Source organism: Equus przewalskii, chromosome 10 (genome assembly GCF_037783145.1).
Source record: "Equus przewalskii isolate Varuska chromosome 10, EquPr2, whole genome shotgun sequence".
NCBI lineage: Eukaryota > Metazoa > Chordata > Mammalia > Perissodactyla > Equidae > Equus > Equus przewalskii.
Genome location: NC_091840.1, coordinates 5,500,503 through 5,519,119, shown reverse-complemented (window position 1 = coordinate 5,519,119; position 18,617 = coordinate 5,500,503). Strand labels below are relative to the sequence as shown.

The 18,617-nt window shown below is 53.5% G+C and overlaps 1 protein-coding gene across 4 annotated transcripts in view; it reads right to left on the bottom strand.

The window, feature by feature from the left end:
- The window catches only part of MXRA7 (matrix remodeling associated 7), a 28,731-nt gene continuing 10,114 nt past the window's right edge, over positions 1–18,617 (bottom strand). The window contains exons 2-5 of one of the 4 annotated variants that reach the window (XM_070559918.1): positions 12,798–12,861; positions 8,723–8,819; positions 7,570–7,650; positions 3,204–4,534 (exon numbers count right to left, since the gene is read on the bottom strand). In XM_070559918.1, the coding sequence (XP_070416019.1) occupies positions 7,617–7,650; positions 8,723–8,819; positions 12,798–12,861 (195 nt within the window). In that variant the 3' untranslated portion in view covers positions 3,204–4,534; positions 7,570–7,616. Of the gene's footprint in view, positions 1,173–3,203; positions 4,535–5,729; positions 5,796–7,569; positions 7,651–8,722; positions 8,820–12,797; positions 12,862–18,617 lie in introns of those variants that run through there. The other 3 variants (XM_070559917.1, XM_070559916.1, XM_070559919.1) reach the window with 3 other exon arrangements.

Below are 18,617 nucleotides of genomic sequence, written 5' to 3'. Positions count from 1 at the left end.
TTAAGTGTGTTGATTTAGTTTTATTTCAGCAAATAAAATGTATTTAGAAGAACTTCATGGGTTCTCTCTTTTGCATACCCTCCCTAACTCGGCTTGCTATGAACTTTTCTGCCAATGGGCTGATTAGAAGCAGGACCTGTGTGCACGGAGGAACCACTGTTATTTCCGTCATCATGCATTCACTGACGCACAGGAATTTATGGGTCTCTGAAGGAGCCCAGACACTATCCTGTGAGCTCATCGTGCTGTTTTACTGAATGCTGTCTGGTGAGGTTCTCTTTCTTGCACATGTCCCTGTCTTCTCTAAAGGATGCTAATCTCTCTAAAGGTAGGGATCGTGTCGCATAGCGTATCTTGTCTATCGACAGTGTCTAGCATAGTTCTAGATGCGTTGTAAGCTCTCATGTAAGTCTTTAATTATATGTAGTGTAAGTCTCATGCTTAAATGAGAGAAACTCTTAGAAGGTCTTAACTCTGATCCTATTGTTTTGTTCCAGAACGGAAAGTGAGTGTTGAGTTAGACTTTTTGCTAAGAGATGTTCCCCTACTGCTTGCTTCCATACAGCTACAGAAGCTTCCAGAAGTCCTTCTAAGGCAGAGTGAGAGTGTAGCGTTATTAGCCTGGACACTCAGGCAGCAGGCCCTGATGCTCATCGTCCCCGTAGCACCCCTGAATCCTTTCCCTACCCGGTGCTGGGGGGCTGAGCATTCCAGTGGCCCTCGGGGCTGCTGCCTGCCCTGGCTCTGCACAGAAGATTTAACCTGGATCAGAAGACAGCCTCGGAGGGTCACCTGTGTGACAGTGCACCCTCACCAGCAGCAGAAGCCAAAGGAGTCCAGGATTTTCTCCTCTGAAGACGACAATTCTGAATCCTGTAAAATGATATATAAATTGAAAGGCCAGAGCAAATCCGTATATAATATACATCTGCATCTACGTATCTAAGATAGAATGAAGCCTACAAAAGTCTGAAAGTCACAGGGGCTCGGGCCGCGGGTCGCGCGTCAGGGCGGAGTCCCGGGTCAGCAGTCGGCGCGTCTTGCCGGGCCGGGCAGCCTACATGTCATACAGTCTGAGCTGCTCCTGCATGTCGCCGTCGGACATCTCGCCGAACGTCTCCTTGTTGTCCTTCATGAGCTGGAAGATGGCTGCCAGCTGTTCCTTCTGAACTCTGTTGAGAAGAAAGGATAAAGAGGAAGAAGATGCTCCCCACCCAAAGTAGGGAGAGAGACCACGCATCCATAGGGCTGGGACACCCCTCCCGCCTGTGTGACTGCGTTCGCTCTCCAGACTAAGAAGGAAGTCAAACTAAAAGGAAACCCACGCAAAACACGGGAGCTGGTTTGGTCTAACAAACACAATGTGAGGGTTCTGAAAACCTGGGTTTGCTCTGGAGATGAGGGACCCCCAGTCATCACTCAGGTTCTCAGTGCTTCAATTTCCCCTCGGGCCTCCTTTTAATGTTTTTTTAATTTTTATTTTTTAAAGATTGGCACCTGAGCTAATATCTGTTGCCAATCTTTTCCTTCTTCTTCTCCCCAAAGCCCCCCAGTACATAGTTGCATATTCTAGTTGCAGGTCCCTCTAGTTGTGGCATGTGGGACACCGCCTCAGCATGGCCTGATGAGCGGTGCCATATCCACGCCCAGGATCTGAACTGGCGAAGCCTTGGGCCGCTGAAGCGGAGCACGCGAATTTAACCACTCTGCCACGGGGCCGGCCCAACCTCCTTGTAATGTTGACCGCACGTCTCACAGTGAGGTAACGAAGAAGATGTGTTCTGCTCAGTGGCTGGAGAGCCTCTGAAGGAATGTTGGAAACAGCCTTGGTTCAGAGGATGAGCAAAAAGTGAAGGAAGGAAAACCATTGTAGGCTGGGAAATGGGAGCATACAGATGTGTAAGCAGCATGCTTGGCCAAGGGGCAAGGGTGGGCATGGGGTTTCGCTGCCCAGAGGGAGGGGCGCCTTTTTCTAACTTGCACAAGGACGCCTTATGGCCAGCGAGGGCCCTGCCCCTCCCACCAGGGAACAGGCCTGGCTGGAGATCGGCTTTATGTTTATTACACACAAGCTGGGCAGCTGGCAGTGATGTTCTGTTATCTTTATGAGGCTCCGCCACACCATCCGACTGGCACAGGACCACTCCCATGAGCGCAAACATGAAAGCGAGGGGTGAAGCTCTGCAGTGGAAACCAGGGCACAGTTAGGCCCTGTTTGTTCTGCTCTGGTGCTGTGCTGTGACATGGCTGGGCACGGCGCGCTGGCACCGTCTCACGATTCTGGTGAGGCTTCTGCGGCCCCTCGCTCCACACCACACCACCCGCTTGGCCCGGGCCCCCCTTCAGAGGATGTAAACCAAAGGGCAGCGTCGGCCCTCTCAGCCCCTGCCTGCAACTGGCTCTGCTAAAGTCAGTGCAGGTCCAGCATAGCGGGCGGGCCTTGAGCACAGCGCCCAGCCACCGTGGCCCTGCTGGGCCAGCACCCCAACACTGCCGGGGGGGGGGTCCCAATGTCTGGTCTTACACTTGTCCTAACGTATTTCTTCTGCACTAACCCCGCATCTCCCACCCAGCAGTTGGTTTTCTGACTAGAGCAGGATCTAGGAGCTGAAATACCAAAGTCCCAGATCCCAGCCTCTCTCCATCACCCTGGGAGAGTGATTTCTGCAGTCTGTTTTCCTGTCTGGAGGAGAAGGAAGCTACGATAAGTACTCTGAACTCTACTGCCCGAAGAAACTACGGGGAATTCAAAGGGTGTGCGTTTAGCTCCTTGGGTGGAACCACCATCCAGATGTACCTGTGGGCACCCAGAGGGAACACAAATTCTCTCCTGTGTTTTTTTGGTTTTTTTTGCTGAGGAAGATTTGTCCTGAGCTAACATCTGTGCCTATCCTCCTCAATTTTGTATGCGGGATGTCGCCAAACCATGGCTGACGAGTGGTGTAGGTCCGCACCTGGGATCCAAACCTGCAAACCTGGGCCACCAAAGTGGAGTGTGCCAAACTTAACCACTACGCCACTGGGCTGGCCCCTCTCCTGTGTTTTTGATGGCTGTGGTGCTTGCATATTTTTAACAGGATAGACGTATGACTTCATACTCTGCTGGAGAGTAACAGGCATCAAAATGAGAGCGAGCTCACAAAAATGGGTCCAAGGGAGGTTATTCTTTTAAAACAAAGCAAAACTGAAAAAACACACAGTAATCAAGATCAGCTACTCAAAGTTTATTGGACTGAACAAAAAGGCTGACACACAGATCCCAGCCCAGGAGCACGGGAGGCTCGGAGCCTACGAGCCACGTTCAGAGAGTTTCCAGATGAACTTAGATAACTAGCCTGGAGGGAGTCACCTCCTATTGTATCAATGAGATCCCAGCGTGGAGGACATTACTATTGCTGTGTGGGGACACCTGGCTCACAGAATGCATCTATTTGTCACGGAGCTCCGTGTGCCTGTTCCTTCACTGCCTGCTCTGCCCTAAGTCCCTGAACCTAGGGTATTAGGCCCAGAGGAGAAGGTCACTGGAAACGAACTGCCCTAGGGGTTGACCTTGGACATTTCTCAGCCTTCCATTAAATGGAAAAAAATTTCTATAAACTTATTGCTTAAAAAAAAATGTTTTCATCAACACATCTAAAAACTGCAGATTAGTTTGGTATAGTATAAATATTGTCAAATATAAAATTCCAAGAAACAAATCTGGGACTGATTTGATTATCTGGTGAGGTTCTAACTCATCTATGAATCCTTCTAGGAGAAGGCGTCGTCAAGAAATCTATTTTAAGCGAACACTATTATTATTGCTTCTGCCAAAGCGAAGGTGGAGATTCGGCTGAGCTGGTAAGAACATGGGTGAAAAGGCCTCTTAGCAACAAGAGGGCCGGATTCGAGTCTCCCCTAAGTGAGAGACAAGGACAATGGGAATCGATAGCTGGCACTGGTCCTTTGCGCCCGTCATCAATATGGCGTCTCTCCCCCGACACCCGAGCCAGCCAGAGAGAGGGGGGAGTGAGCCCCAAGGGAAAGGAGGGCCGTCGACCCGGCCTGACCCAGCTAGTGAGCACACGCAGCTCCATCTCATTTGCCCATCGCACCTCACAGTCTTTCACGGTTTGGCTTCAGTGAACGAAAAAGCAGGAGGGCTGGAATGAAACTATACTGATTTTAAATGAGGAAGTTGCTGACAATGGCCATACCTCAGGTGTGAAGGGTGTGTGGGGAGCAAGGTTGAGTGATAAGAAAAATCGAAGTCCAGGATGTGAGATCAAACTCTTACAACCCTTCAGCTTAACAAAGCAATCCACACAACGGGGAACACCTTACACTGGGGGCGCCAAGGCCATTCCTGGGTCGTCCCAGCCAAGGGCAAAGCCCTACTGAGGGTCTATGTCCCAGTGGACTTATGGAGGCAAGACGCGCCCCGGAGCCCGCATGGCTCCTCTCTGGGGGTTTCCGTTTTATCTCTCAAGCTTTTAAGATGCCCAAAGGAAAAGCCTTGGGAGGAGGCTAAGGACAACTTCATTAGTCTTCAGTTCTGTAAAGAGAAATGGGGAGAAAAGAGAATTTATTTCACTCGTTCCGTCTTACTAGGACCACGGGAGAGGAAAGGGGGATACGGGGCTGAGGAAGGAGAATGTTCGGGATTGCAGAAGCCGGCTGGATGCCGCTTTCTGAGACACACAAGGGGCAGCGTGTGTCTCATCACCTGCAGCAGGATAGTCCATTCCACCAGCCTGCCAGGACCCAGACGGGCCCTCTATGGCCGCCCCTTCCCTGCCCGCGAGGCATATAGATGGCAGGTCAGGTCCCACGTTAGGTAGTTGGGCAGGTTAGATGCTACACTTAGGTAGTTAGGCTGGTCAGATACTGGACGCTTCTGGTCTTTGACAGTGTGGCTGCTCTGTGGCCCCGTCACCCTAGATTATTTCCTATTTCCGCTGGCTGGGTTTTGTCCCTTCCGGCACCCAAGGATGCGTGCTCCCTCAGATGAGGCCAACGCCACGCCCACCTTTCCTAAAGGACACACAGAAGCACACAGCCGCGCGGAGGGAGCCACGGGATTTGATTTTGTCCCTCTGGCGCCCTCTTCTGGAAGTCAGAGTCAGCGCGGATTTCTGGAAATTCTAGTGGCTCGTTCACGGACACATCAGGCGGCAGAAATCAGGAGAATACCCCACAGCCAGGGCTCGTCCACCTCCTCACACTCGCCCATTATGCCATATAAAACCCCTTCCACTAGACTCATGTCCACTTCCAGAAAGGTCAGCACAGCCCCAGAGACCGTCAGAATGGAGTGGGTGCTGGGGTCCCGGGGCCTCATCTATCAGAGCCAGCCTGATCTACAACCTGGGTTCCACTCTTCCCCTAGAGCAGAAGGTGGGAATAACGGATGGTGGACAAGGAGAGGAGTGGACAGTGGCGCTTCTCCTTTTCTCTGCTGACGTAGAAGGCAGCCGAGCTCTCTAGCTTCACCTGCTCTGGGGTGAGGGGGACAGCATCTCGCTGGGGTGAGCAGTCACGAGCCTGCAAGCACACCGTCTCAGCGACACTCTGATGATGTGGCATCTCCCAGGGGAGCTGCAGTGGGAACCCGAGGACTGCCCCCGCCAGGTAGAGGCAATGCCAAGGATGCCCGTGAGCCAGGCCCCAGGGGAGGCCCAGGGGGAAGTGGGCAGACAAGGACAAAGCCGGGTCTTTCTGAAGCAGCAGCTGCCTCTGGATTTACAAACCTCAGCATTTTCTGCCCCCAGTGTGGAAGGAGTCCGATCTGTGAGCAGTTCCAAGGATGGGAGTGCCTGATTAAACACATGGAGGAACAAATTTGGGGTCTCTTGCTTTCAGTCCTGCTTCCTACATGCCATGCCCTGGTAACTTGTAAACTGAGGCTTCTGGGGACTGCTGGATCATGCGAATGCTAAATATTTAGGCTCTCGATCCTGCTGCATCGGCTGAGTTAATATATTTAAAGTCAGGGACTTGTAGCTTTTATTTGTTAACTAGCTGGAAACTTGGCTAGTACCCTGAGTGCCAGGAAAGGAATTAGAAACAGCCAGAGTTGGTTGGGAAGAATCGGACAGGCAAAGAAGAGAGCATACTTTTCACCGGCCTGTGCTTTTAGTGGTTTGACAGTAATATACATGTTATTTTTCATTCTGATGATTCCAGGGCAGTTTCCTGGACTCAGCTGGGACCAGAACTGTCTTACACCTGTCAGCTCTGCTGGTCCCCATGGGAACTATCGTGCTGTAGATGAAAAGACAAAGCCAAACTTCCCAGCCTCTGCAACCCCAAGCATCGCCATGTGAGGAACAGAGGCAGCCACAGGAGGGGTGGGCATCAAGAGGCCCCATGCAGCGCCACGTGGGCTCACCACATGCAGGGGCAGGAGGGAGCAAGCAGATGGCACAGGCAGACACGTCAGATGCCATGGGGAGCATGCTGGGCAGGGGCAGTAATGAAAATGAACGTGAACTCCAGCCCCACCCTGTGAGGACCGCGTTCAAAGGCCTTGAAGCCCACCAGTCCTTCCTCAACTCGGGGCACCCCAGTGATAACCACAGCCTGCAGACGAGGCGGTGAGAACCCCTCCTTCACCCCAGGAGCAGCACTCTGGCCCAGTCTTGACCCCATGGAATAGCAAAGTGTGGATCAGTGGTCTAGACACCCCCAAAGATCTCGTATGGAAAGACCCTCTTGGGCAATGCAGAGTCTGCTGTCTGAACACAACGGAAAAGGGACTTTCCGCCCACATTCTCGAGGTCCCAGCTCTGAACCCAGCGGCAGTAGCAGCCTGACCCCCGGCCCAAGGCCTGGCATCTAGCCCACTGACTGGTCTTTCTTCTGATGGTCGCTCAAACCTGCAGTGCACACCTACCTGAGCACGCAGACTAAGCCAGGGTCCTGGCCACAGCCTCTGTCCACAGGGAACTTTGCGGGACCACAGGTGTGTCAAGCCCTCTCTAACCTTAAATTAGGGGCTGTAAACTTTTTCTGTAAAGGGCCAGATGATGACTCTTTTAAGCTTTGCGGTCCATGAGTCTTGGTTGCAACTACTCACGTGACCACTGCAGTGTGAAAGCAGCCACAGACCACAGGGAAAGGAAGGAGCGCAGCCATGTTCCTATCACACTGGACTAAAAACCCGCCTATCCCACAAACTGGGGGCACAGGGTTTCTGCCGTGCACTGTTCTACAAGCTGCGTCACCTTTGTAGGACAGGACTAAAGCTGCAGGGGTGACACAGTGTGCGTTTCCTCAGCCCCCGCGGTCCCGGGGAAGACAGTTCTCCGCCAGCCTCACAAGGGGGCGCTAGCGCCCCACCAGCTGGCCCTTCAGGCCCAGCAGGGACTTGGGTTAACTCGGCCTCCAGGACCTCGCAGCCCTGGGAAGGAGGCCTGTTGGCCCAGTGATCTGTGCTGGAGGAGGAGTCGGCTCGGGTGCCCAGAAACGTGTTAATTGGTTATGAAGGTGGTGGAGGAGCAGAGGTTTAGACCACGTCAGTCGCGTTGGGGGCACATTAACAGACAGGATGAGGGAAGCATCACTGGTCTAAGAAGTCAGTCTCCTTACCAAAAGGATTTGCAAGAATATTTGAGGCTCAGGACCTAAGGAACTTGCTACAGGGAAGTGAGGTCAGAGGTCAGCTCAATCCTGAAATATAAAGGCAGCAAACCGGGTCATGCCCAGAGGCAGCGACGTTAGCACCGAGGCGTGGGGACCTGCCACCCCTCTGCCCCCAGGTGAAGGGCCTTCTGGGCCAGGCTTGGGAGAACTTGTGACAGCTCCAGGAGGGCACACAGGGATTCTCCTGGGCCGAGCGGCTTCTGACTTTTGAGGGATACTGGTGGGTGGTAAGCGGTAACAAAAGGGTGGCTGAGTTCCCTTTCTGACCCTAGAACGCCAGCTTAGCTTATGCTAGCAAGTGAGGGTGATCGCCACAGCCCCTGGGGGATGCCAGGGCTCAGAAACCGGAAACCGCATGGCTCCCATTCAGACTCCTTTTTAGGCTTTCACTTGAACCAAAGGACTCCAGGCGACAGGAGGCTTGAGTGCAGGAGCTGGCTGGGCTCAGGGTCAGACCACCACTCCTCTCCATGGCCTGTCCCTAGCTGTCTGGCTGCCTGCAGAGTGTTCCCTAGCCACCCTGGCGGGATGGAGTGGACAGGAAGGCAGGGAAGCCCATGGGCGTGCAGCAGGTGTCCGGCTGGGTGGGGAGAACAGCCCAGTTCTAAATAATGAGCAGCTGCAATGGCCTCAGCTCCACGGAGCAGCGCAGATACAAGTGGCAGCGGGCGCTGGGCGGGGGCTGCCAGTGGGTGAGCATGAAGAATCCTGCTCTGTCCTCAAGTGACAGATTGGTTTTGTCGTGAACTCTACGCGCAAGTGAACAGCCACATCTGCTCCAGCTCTTCCCTGGCATCTCGCTTTGTCCTTTTTGGCAGGGGGAGGGTGGGAAATGCAAGGGATGGGCCCCGGCTGGCTGCCCTCGCCCATCCCCAGCTCCTCCCAGTGCCCAAGGGGACTGTCTCCAGGGGGAAATAGAGCCTGGCTGAATACTGCCAAGAACCCCTAAAAGGAAAATGGAAGAGTGGGTCAGGGGGCGGAGCTTGTGGGAGGCCTGGCCCCTCTCCTGGCTCCTGAATGAGGGGGTAGGAAGGTCAGGGCTCCCTGGAGCCTCACAGCCAAAAGCTGAGCAGTCCCAAGAGGAAGGGGAGGCGCCTACCTCTGTTCCTCCTCCAGCTCCTCCTTGGTCATCATCTTCTTGTACTGGTTTCCCCGCAGCTTCCCAGGGCTGTACTTAAAGGAGAAGGCCTCTCCTCCTGCAGAGAGGAGACCCAGTGAGAGGTGTGGGTGTTGGGCCTCTCCCCAAAACTCAGAGCCCCCTTCCCTTTGTTAGTTTCAAAGAACCATCCCAGCCAGAGAGGACCCCCCTTTCAAAGGGGGCAGAGGGCCCCACACACACCCAGCGCCAGCCCAGGTACTGCCCCAGCCTCGGAGGCGACTGCACTCTCATGACACTGCCTTCTCATCCCCACCTGCACCTGACAGGTCCTTCTCCCACCCCTTTCCAGGAAACCCCACAGCAACTTAGGAACTCGAAACGGGGACACACAGACAGAAATGAGACAGCTGGAGAGAAACCAATGCCCTCCACCTTTACAATATGGCTCCATCCACCAAACAAGGGTTCCCTCCCAAGACCAGGCTGAGCGGTCCACAGAGCTTTCTGTCCACCCCACTCCAGCAGAGGCTCTCGCCAAACCACTGTCTGCGAGGCTTTTCTCCCCTCTTCCTGAAGCCCCGTCATTACTGCTGGGCTAATTACACAGGCAGGCGTGGGGAGCTTCTCTCCCAGAAGTGGGCTGTGCCCAGGCCCTGGGTCCCCTGCCTCTCCGCGGGTCCCAGGTCTAGAGGGCGGCACAGGGACCCTCCTGCCGAGGTCGTCCGGTCTCCCGGGCTTGGGGATGCATGTCCTGCAGTCCAGGGGTGTCACGTAGGCCAGGCATGGGGGGGCATAGCTGCCTTTGAATAAACAAAGGGCAGTTCTTGAGGCCTGACGAGGGCACAGCAGGGGGTTTGGACAGAGGAAAGTAGGGACATGTGACACGGAGTGAAGGCAGGCGTTGGGCACACAGGCCAGAGGGAGGCAGTACACACAAGACGCAGGCTGCAAGGGCAGAAGAGGGAAGTGCTCCAGAACATGCCCCTGGCCCGAGTGTCCAGATGGAGAGAGTCCCACCGGGGAGCGATGCCCTTAAGTGGTCCTTCAGCCCAGCAGGTGAGGGTGGACGGCCTCAGCCAGCCCCAGGGACAGAGGCTGAATGGCTTGTCTTCTCTAATTTCCATTAATGTATAAAGAATTGAGTGGGGGAAATGCAGAGACCAGCAAATCACCCTCCCACACGGATGTTCTTTTTCAGTTCTGTCCTAGAAGGTTTACCTCTCTGTCACTCCAATGTCAGGAATCTCACACTTGCACATCCTGCTGCCAGGCCACCTGACTTCCTCTAGCTGGCAGCCACCCGAGTGATCAGACAGGCAGATGTGGGCTCAAGGGGAGGAAAAGGCCATGGCCTCTCGGATTAGGATTCAGGTCTCTGGGCCAACAGGAGAAGGTTCTGGATGCAAATTCAGAACCCAAACATTATGTTGTGGGCATTGTGTGTGTCTCTCACCAGAACCTTGCTCAGGAGCAGGAAGCTGGCCGGCTCCAGTGCGGACATCTTCCTGCGCTCCCTCACTCCAGCCAAGTGCCCTGGGACTGAAGCCCCGCCTTAGGAAGCAGTTACCACATTTGTACAAGAATTAATTCGCTCTTCGTTCATTCAACAAATATTTAGTGAGCACTATGCTAGGTGCTGGGGACTCGGCAATGAATAAAACATACACCAAGTAATTAAAGTACAGAGTGTGCAGTTGGTCATGAGCTGTGCAGGAAAGGACAGCACGGGGGAGAGGGAGCTGGGGAGGAGGCTGCTTGGAAGTTTAACGACTGGGGGCGCTTTACAGAAGATGATGCTGAGTCACCGTTAGATGGTGGGGCAAGTCCTGCAGTGTCTGGGGAGACATCCGACAAAGCAAGGAGGCCAGTGACACTGGGTGGCAGACAGCAAGGGGACAGGAGGGCATGGGGGATGAGGGGCCATGGGAGGCCTTGTTCTTCCTCCCAGTGAGATGGGGCTTGGCGCAGAGACAGGGTGCCTCCATGCCTCCCTCCTGACTGGAGACCCTCGCTCCCGTTGGCCAACTCCTCCCTCCAGGCTGAGCTCGGCTCCTGCTGATGAGCAAAGGGCCAGACATCACCATTCCCTCCGGGCCGCAGAATCAGGAGCTTCCAGCAGCACAGGGCTTGCACTGCTGGGATCTGGGAACTGTGCTGAGTATCCGCGGCTGCTGTTTGAGGGACCTGGGTCTTTGGTCACCAGGAAAACCCTGAAAAGGCTGCCGTAGGGGCAGAATCACACAGAGCAGTCTCAGAACAAGCTGGAAACCAGTGCTCAAGTCGGGACCTCAAAAAGGGGCAAGAGACAAAGAAAACCCATTATTACCCTCAACATCAAGGTCATTGTGCTGCTATGTTTTGGGAAAATAAAACATAAAAAATGCTGCCAGCTGGGTACTACTCAAGGTTTCGATTTATGGGGCAGGTCTGATTAGTTTTATGTTTTCTGAACCAGGGAGAACAAACGACTTGAAAAGCCTCTCACTTAATCACATTTGTGTACCAAGTGACACACAGCCGCTCCCAATTTTGCTAGACCAGAGGGTTTGATGTGACAGCCCCCAGGGAGGGGGACTTCCTCTTGCAGTCTAATGTGAATCCAGAATCCTTAGGGAAGGCGTCTGAGCCACACGAATCAATTAGCCTCGGGGACTGAGCTGCTCTCTGTAGAGGGGCTGGGGGCCGCTCCTGTTTCCTTCTGACAGCTGGGGCCATAAACCTCTCCTCCTGCCGCCTTGTCAGGGCTGGCAGGAGGCTGCTGCGGGATGGCGGTGGGGGGGTGTCCAGAGGCAGCAGTTAGATAAGGAGGGAGGACCCAGTGACAAGGCACATGGTGGGGCGGGGGGCTCAGAAGAGTGGTCCGCTGAGCCTCCCCTTGTCCTGGCTCAGGGGCCTCCAGCAGCCTCAGCTTTTGCCTTCTGTGTCCCCAAGTCACTAACAGGATCCATTAACGTGGCAGAGACAAACGCCAGGGCCACGGCTCCTGCAGATGATCTGGGAAAACCAACAGCTGGGAGAGAGAGCGCCTGGCAAGGGGCTGGTGTCCACTCCCCCACCCGCCACCCCCCTGCAGCTGCCTGCCCTTCCCCCTTCCTCTGAGGCTGTATTGATGGAAACCTGCCGGCCTCAGGGAGAGGCTGTGGGCCCCAGCCGCCCCCACTGCCCTGCCGGCAGCCTCCGCCTGTGGGTACTGCATTCCTGCGGCCCTCTTTCCACTGCTCCTGCCAACAGTTGACTTAAAGTGACAGCAACAGTCTCGCTTTTTAAAAAATTATGAAATATTTCAAACATACACAAAAGCGCAGCAAGTAATAATGCCATACAGATATAACAAATGTTGACATTTTGCTATTTTTGCTTCAGGGTTTTTTTAAACAAATAAAACAGGATAGATCTAACAGAAGCCCCCCATGCTGTGTTTGGTTGTGTCCCTGTCTGTCCAGGGGCGCTGCCCCCGGGTGCCCAGGGCAAACACACCGTGGCCTTCCACTCGGTCAAGTTCGACTCTGTTCCTTTTCTCAGTGCTCCTGGGCACTCCCTTCTTCTTCCCCTGGCCGCCTGGAATCTGACGGTCAGGGAGGTCTGGCTAGCTAGCTGGAGCTGCTCAGCAATCAGGCATTTCCTCTCCTGGGGCCTTTATTCTGCGGAAAGCACGGGCAGCGGCCTTGTGAGCGGCTTTACTCTCCATAAAATAGGTCAGAGATATTTGGAGAGAAATGTGAAACGCATGAAGCGGTGATGAGAGGGGAGCTAAGAGGCAGGAAACAGAAGGTCAGGGCACTCGCTCATTCACGAGATGGGTCACCTGTATTTGGAGACACTCGCATTTGTATTTGGAGAGACTCGAAAGTGAAGACTGAAGGAGCAAAGGAGGTGGATAGGGAGATGGATGCAGAAGGGTGAGAGGTCGGAGGGGTGCCAGGCTCTGGCCTGGGTGTCCTCGGGGCCTCTCCCCTCTCCTCTCACCCTGCACCCACTCCTCTCGTCTGGTATCCCAGGGAACCAGGGTGTAGCCCTGCCTCCACGGCCAGAGTGAGGGGCAGTGAGGTGCGGGTAGAGGCTGGGTCCCACTCACCGTCTTCTTCTTCAGGTCCTGCTTGGGGTGGGCCCTCCTCGCCGTCCTGCTCCTGCTCCTCCTCCTGCAAGACGAGGAGAGGGGTCAGTGCCCAGGCACCCGGAGCTTGCCATGGTTTACTCCTTGATACTGTCATTCCGGGGTTTGACCCCACAGTAACAGCAACCTGACCCGTGGGCCCACTCATAGGACAGCTGTGCTGCAGCACCATGGGGACTGGAAGTGAGTGACCGTCTCAGGGGCATGGGCAGTATTGGGCAGAATGTCAGGGAGGTGGGGGGCAGGCAATGGCCAGCCTGACCATGCACAGCACTGGTCTGTCCTTTGAGCGTGGCTGGGAGGACCCACGTGGGGGCCACAGTCAGCTGGCAGGTCACTAGAAACCTGTGATGTCAGCGCAAATGCCAGTTGGCCAAGATGATTGGGGGAGTCTGGGCCGAGGAGCTGAGGTTTTGACCTGTGCCCCTCAGTCAGTTTACCCTTTTCAGGTGGGTGCTGGTCAAAGCCTTTGGATGCCATTTTGATAAGTGGACAGGGGACTCCACCTCTCACTATAGTGTAGTGAGTGGAACAAGAGGCACAAGAGAGAAGCTGGCAGGCTCTCTGGGGCCCAGGCTGGGCTGGGCATCACCGAGAAGCTGCATTCGTGGTTGCAGGCTCCGTGTCTGCTTCCTCTAACGTCGTTTCTAGCCCTAACCATTTCACTGTCCATTTTCCCAAATTGGAGCTCTACCTCCTTCAGCCCGGCTCTCTCCCACGCACAGACACAATAAACAGATGGCTGGAGGAATGTCCCGGGATGGCCTTGGTAGAAGGAAGGAGTGACTTCAACCTGGAGGAATGTTGGGGGATGAGAAGGATGTGCCCGTTGCTCAGGCTACAAGGGACTGAAGGGCGCGTGAGGGGACGTGCAGCCCAAGGAGCTGGACTTAGAAGCGCAGTGGGCAAATATGGGAATCACCGCAGGCTCAAGACAGGGGAACACAAACGTGAATGAGCTGCCCCACAGTGGAGAAGGCAGCACGGCAAACGAATCCAAACTCAGGCCTTTAGGACTCTGGTTCCCGTCTAGCAGAGTTTGCAGCCTCAGCAGGAGTCACGAGCATCAGGCAGGCTCCATAACAACAGAGCCAGTGAAGCTGGGAGGCAAAGCTTGCACAATCCCACCAGCTGGTCAAAGGTGGCAAACCCCGCATGGCCTTGTGTTTGTTGCTGTGACTTTCTCTCTCTCTGGACCACACAAAATGCAGCAGGAGGAGCAGGGCGGGAGACAGGAGCTGGCTCTTCTCCCCCTAAGCTTCAGCATCATGTCAATGTGAGCGACGCTGCCTTGAGCGCTGGTCAGAACCTGCAGCCTGGGGGTCCAGATGCCCCATGAATGTCACACAGCAAAGCGTCTTTGTGGCTGCGGGAGGAGGCAGGCCTCTTCAGGGGCAGGGAAAGGAGACACCTGTTTGACCCAGCAAACCCATTTCTAGGGCTGGAAACCATCTATCTGGGTTTTTATACAATGACTCTGTGTGCAGCAGAAAAGACAAAGCTGGAAACAACTAACTGTTTGCGTGTAGAGTTAAATATATTATAGTTAAATATATTAGGCTAATATGTTCACCAAAATATTAGCGGGTTAAACATATTACAGGCCATGTCTACCATGCAGCTCTGTGCATTAAAAAGGAGGCAGTTGTACGCACTGATGTGAAAAGTGCATCCAGATAAATTGCCAAGGGGAAAAAGCAGGAGGCAGCACAGCGTGAGGAGTGCGATCTTTTGGGCGTAGATGTCAAAACGGAAGTGCACATATATGCTCATAAAGGCAGGGAAATGGTTTTCTGGAAGGACACCGAAGGCGCTGTTACAGTGTCCGCCTTCGGGGGGAGAAGCAGGCGGGCAGCCCGTCCTTTCCATCTTACACATTTCACTATAATTTGGATTTTCTAATAATATGCATGAATCACTCAATATATTTTAAAAATGCTACCCAGCGGGGTCTCTGAACTGTGAGATTGGGCTATTTTTTTTTTCTTTATTTAAAAAGGAAAGAGAAAAAAGAAAAAGAGATAAATAGCCATTACCCTACTCAGGGCTGGACCCCAGAAATAAGCCCAAGGCTGAGACTAGAGAGGAGGTGGATTCTCCTGTTATGTGCGAGGGACACAAAGATAAAAGAAAAACAAGAGAAACAAGCACAGTCCCTGTCCTTAAGGAACTCCTGGTCCAGCAGGAAAGAAATATACACACATAATTGCCACCCAGGGTGAGACTGGCAAGAGGCGAGGCAGACGCTGTCATCCCAAAGGGACCTGGCATTGGTCGACCTGCCAACGCCCTCCTGGGGAGAGGCTGGTCTACGTGTGGATTTTGCACTTGACTTTGGAAGTGCGGTGCTTTGTAAACTCGTAGTGACCCACTTGGTAGGTGGTGAAAGCAATCTAGAGGTTGCTGCTAGTATTTAAAGAAATGTGCAACCAAAGTCTTAGTGAAGTTTGAATAACTTTAAGCTTTAATAACTTCAAAAGCATAAATGCTACCCAAAAACAACATTTGAAAGCTTTGTTATTTACATTTTAAATATATTGATGTTTCTTGCTCAAATTCATGTAACACCACTTTTAGTGCTAAACATGGCTTTACTTGATTTTCGGACTCGGAAAAAGCACCCGTGGGCTGATGGTCAGTGACTGAAGGGCTTGCCTTGGTCGTTCCAGCCTTACGATCTCACGAGGACTCTATGCTCATGTGACCTCAAGGGTCTTGACCAGGTCTCCAAGGTGCCCGAGGAGAGGATTCCTCCATCTACCCATCCGTCTAGATTCTGGTACGTTGCAAAGAATTAAAATGAAAAACAGCTTTCAAATGTCAGGAAACTGAGTGCAAAAGACATTTAAATAAGTAAATATTCAACTGATGTGTTTTGGAGGTTTGTAGCATTTACCCTTCCTAAGTTATTAAAATTTAAAACTGCACGAAGACTTTGTGGGCACCCCTGCATCCCAGAATTAAATTAAAGATAGTGTTGTGTGTGTGGCAGAGGTAGATGTTGTTTCATAAAACTTCTGGTGCGGTTCTGCGACTCTACATACAGGGATGCAATTTAAAATTAATTTTTCATGGCGAGACTTAATGAAGTCTAAAAAACACTGCTGCATTGGCCGCTCACTGTTTCCTCTCTGCGCAGAAAGCCCCTCTTTTTAGAAGACGTCCCTTGAGGCCTGTGGTCCTAGTGGGAACTGCAGGTCGGGGAGTCAGACCTCACCCCCTCCATACTCAGAGCTGTGAGCCTGGGAGCTCCCAGCTGCCTAGGGTCGCCTGGGGTAGAGGCCCCTGGCCCTGGCTGCCCCCAAGTCCATTTCACCCCTATACATGAGCGACTAGACTCCTGGTTCTGTGCAAGCTCACCTGAGCCGAGCTTCTGTCACCAACAGCCAGAGGGTCCTAACCTGTCACTGTCCACTCACACCCAAGCCAAGAATGTCTCAAGTTCTCTGGGGAGGGCGTTGCCTGCATCAAATTCCAGCCGCACAGAAGTTGCAGGGTAGGGGTGGGGGAGCGATGGCATGGTTTTCAAACTGCACCCCAGCAAGGCGCCCCAGGGCCTCGTGTTTATCTGGGTTATTTAGTGGGCTTTTAGATAACATCATAGTAAGGGAAAGAATTCTCTTATTAAAAAAGAAAAAAGTAAAACATCACTGTTTATTGCATTTTGCCCTTATTTTATAAAAAATGTGTACACAACAGAAAAACGAAAAGTGCTGGTACAGGTAATAAGAGGGGCAGGTTTCAGAAACAGTGTGATTGAGACAAAGAGGGAAATGCTTCTGGAAGTGGTGGCTCTTTAGCCTCAGTCTAACGCTCTTTGCTTCAAGAGGGTGAACTGTGTGTGCGACAGTGAAGGGAAGGAATAGCGTGAAACCACAGATAAAATGCCAGAACTGTTCCGTCAAAGGCTTTGTCCGGAAGAGCCGTCACTGAGGGTTGCACCTTTGTACCTTCCTGCGGCACACTCCGTCTGCAGCCCTGCCTTGGCACAGGCAGTCCTGCAAGTCTGTTTTCAGCAACACATTGCGCATCTAAGCAACACGGTGGGGGGGCCCTGTGGAGGGGAGCTCAGCTGAGCCTGAGGGGTTCAGGGAAGGCCTTAGAAGGGACAAGAATCCTGAGCTGGGTCTGAGATGAATTTGCCAGGCACGGAACACCACGGCTTCTGCCGTGACTCATTGCAGCTTGGTGTGATTGCACGGAGCGGAGTCGCCAGGAACGCGGGGCCTGCACCACAGAGATCTAATATGGGACGAGGCGATGAGGAGCCACTGGAAGCCTTTAAATGGGGAGAAACAGGATGACGAGAGCTGCATGTCGGAGCAGTCCATGGGAATGCACTGCACTGGCAAGGGGCAAGAGGGGAGGCAGGAAGAGCTCTGAGGAGAAGGTTCAAAGCTGAGGTGAGAGCCTGAATCAGGCTCTCAGCTCAGTGTTTGTTGAGTGAATCAGCGAAGGGTGGCTGCAGTTGGCCAAAGGCAATCCCTTGGGGGTCTCGAGGACCGAATTGCCCCTTTGGGCTTGTTCTCCCATGGCTGGCTGGGGCAGCTGTGCCACACGGCTCGGCTGGGACCATGCCTGGAGGCAGCATGAACCCAGCAGCTGCTCAGAGCGCTGACTGCAAACATCACAAAAGACCATCTCTGTTGATTTCTTGTCGATGCCCTTGGTCGTAAGAGTGTCGCATGGTACCGCTATGTTATGGGTTGGATTGTGACACTCCCCAGATTCATTTGTTGAGGTCCTAAGCCCCAGTGCTTCAGACCGTGACTGTATTTGGAGAGAGGGTCCTTAAAGAAGAAAGTAAGTTAAAATGAGGTCACTCGTTGGCCTCTAAACCAATCTGACTGGTGTCCTTAGAAATTTGGACACACAGAGACGCAGGAATGCAGGCACGCAGAGGAAAAACCATGTGAGGACACAGCAAGAAGACAGCCATCTGCAAGCCAAGAAGCGAGGTCTCAGGAGAGAACACACCTGCCCGCCCCCGCCCCCATGGTTCTGGAGAAAAGCAACGTCTGTTGTCTAGGCGGCCAGTCTGTGGTACTTTGTCACAGCAGCCCTAGCACACGAATACGCCACGCTCTAATGAAAGCAAATCAATTTAATGAAAATTGTGAGTTGGTGACAGCCTCTGAGACAGACAGCTTGCATCATCCTGGCTGGTCCCCAAAGCACGCCTGGGCTGAGACCCAGTGCCAGTCTCCTCACTGACTGGAGTCTCGGCATTCTATTACTGGGTAGAGACCAGCTTTAACTTCACGTGTTTTGGGATACTTTTCTAATTCAGCTTTTTTCTCCAATGGAGGGGGGTGGGGGAGGGCAAAGCACAGGGGACACGCCTCCTACAGCATCGCCAGTGCCAGGAGCCCAAGACCTGGGTCCCCCAGAGGCCAAGGGGTGGTGGCAGGGGACAGGCAGGTGGCTGTAGGGTGCAGAGGGACTCAGAGGGAGGCCTCTTGGAACCCCCAAGAGCTGGACACACACCCTCAGGCAGCACACTCCATTTATGGCTGCCCTGGCTGATCCAGGCCTGATACATAGTGCTGAAGCAGAGCAGAGAGATGGCGGGGGGACGAGGCATGACACGGACAGAGAGACAGGACGAGGGAGCCAGAGAGAGGGAGAGAAAGAGACAGAGACACGGAGAGAGAGGGAGAGAGACAGGTATCTGTCCATCAACCTGTCGGTCTGTCTGTCTGCCCGAGGAGATGGTTCTGCCCTTGAGTCCTGCAAACGGGATCTGTTGGGACCCTGTGACCAGCCACCTGAACTGGCTCC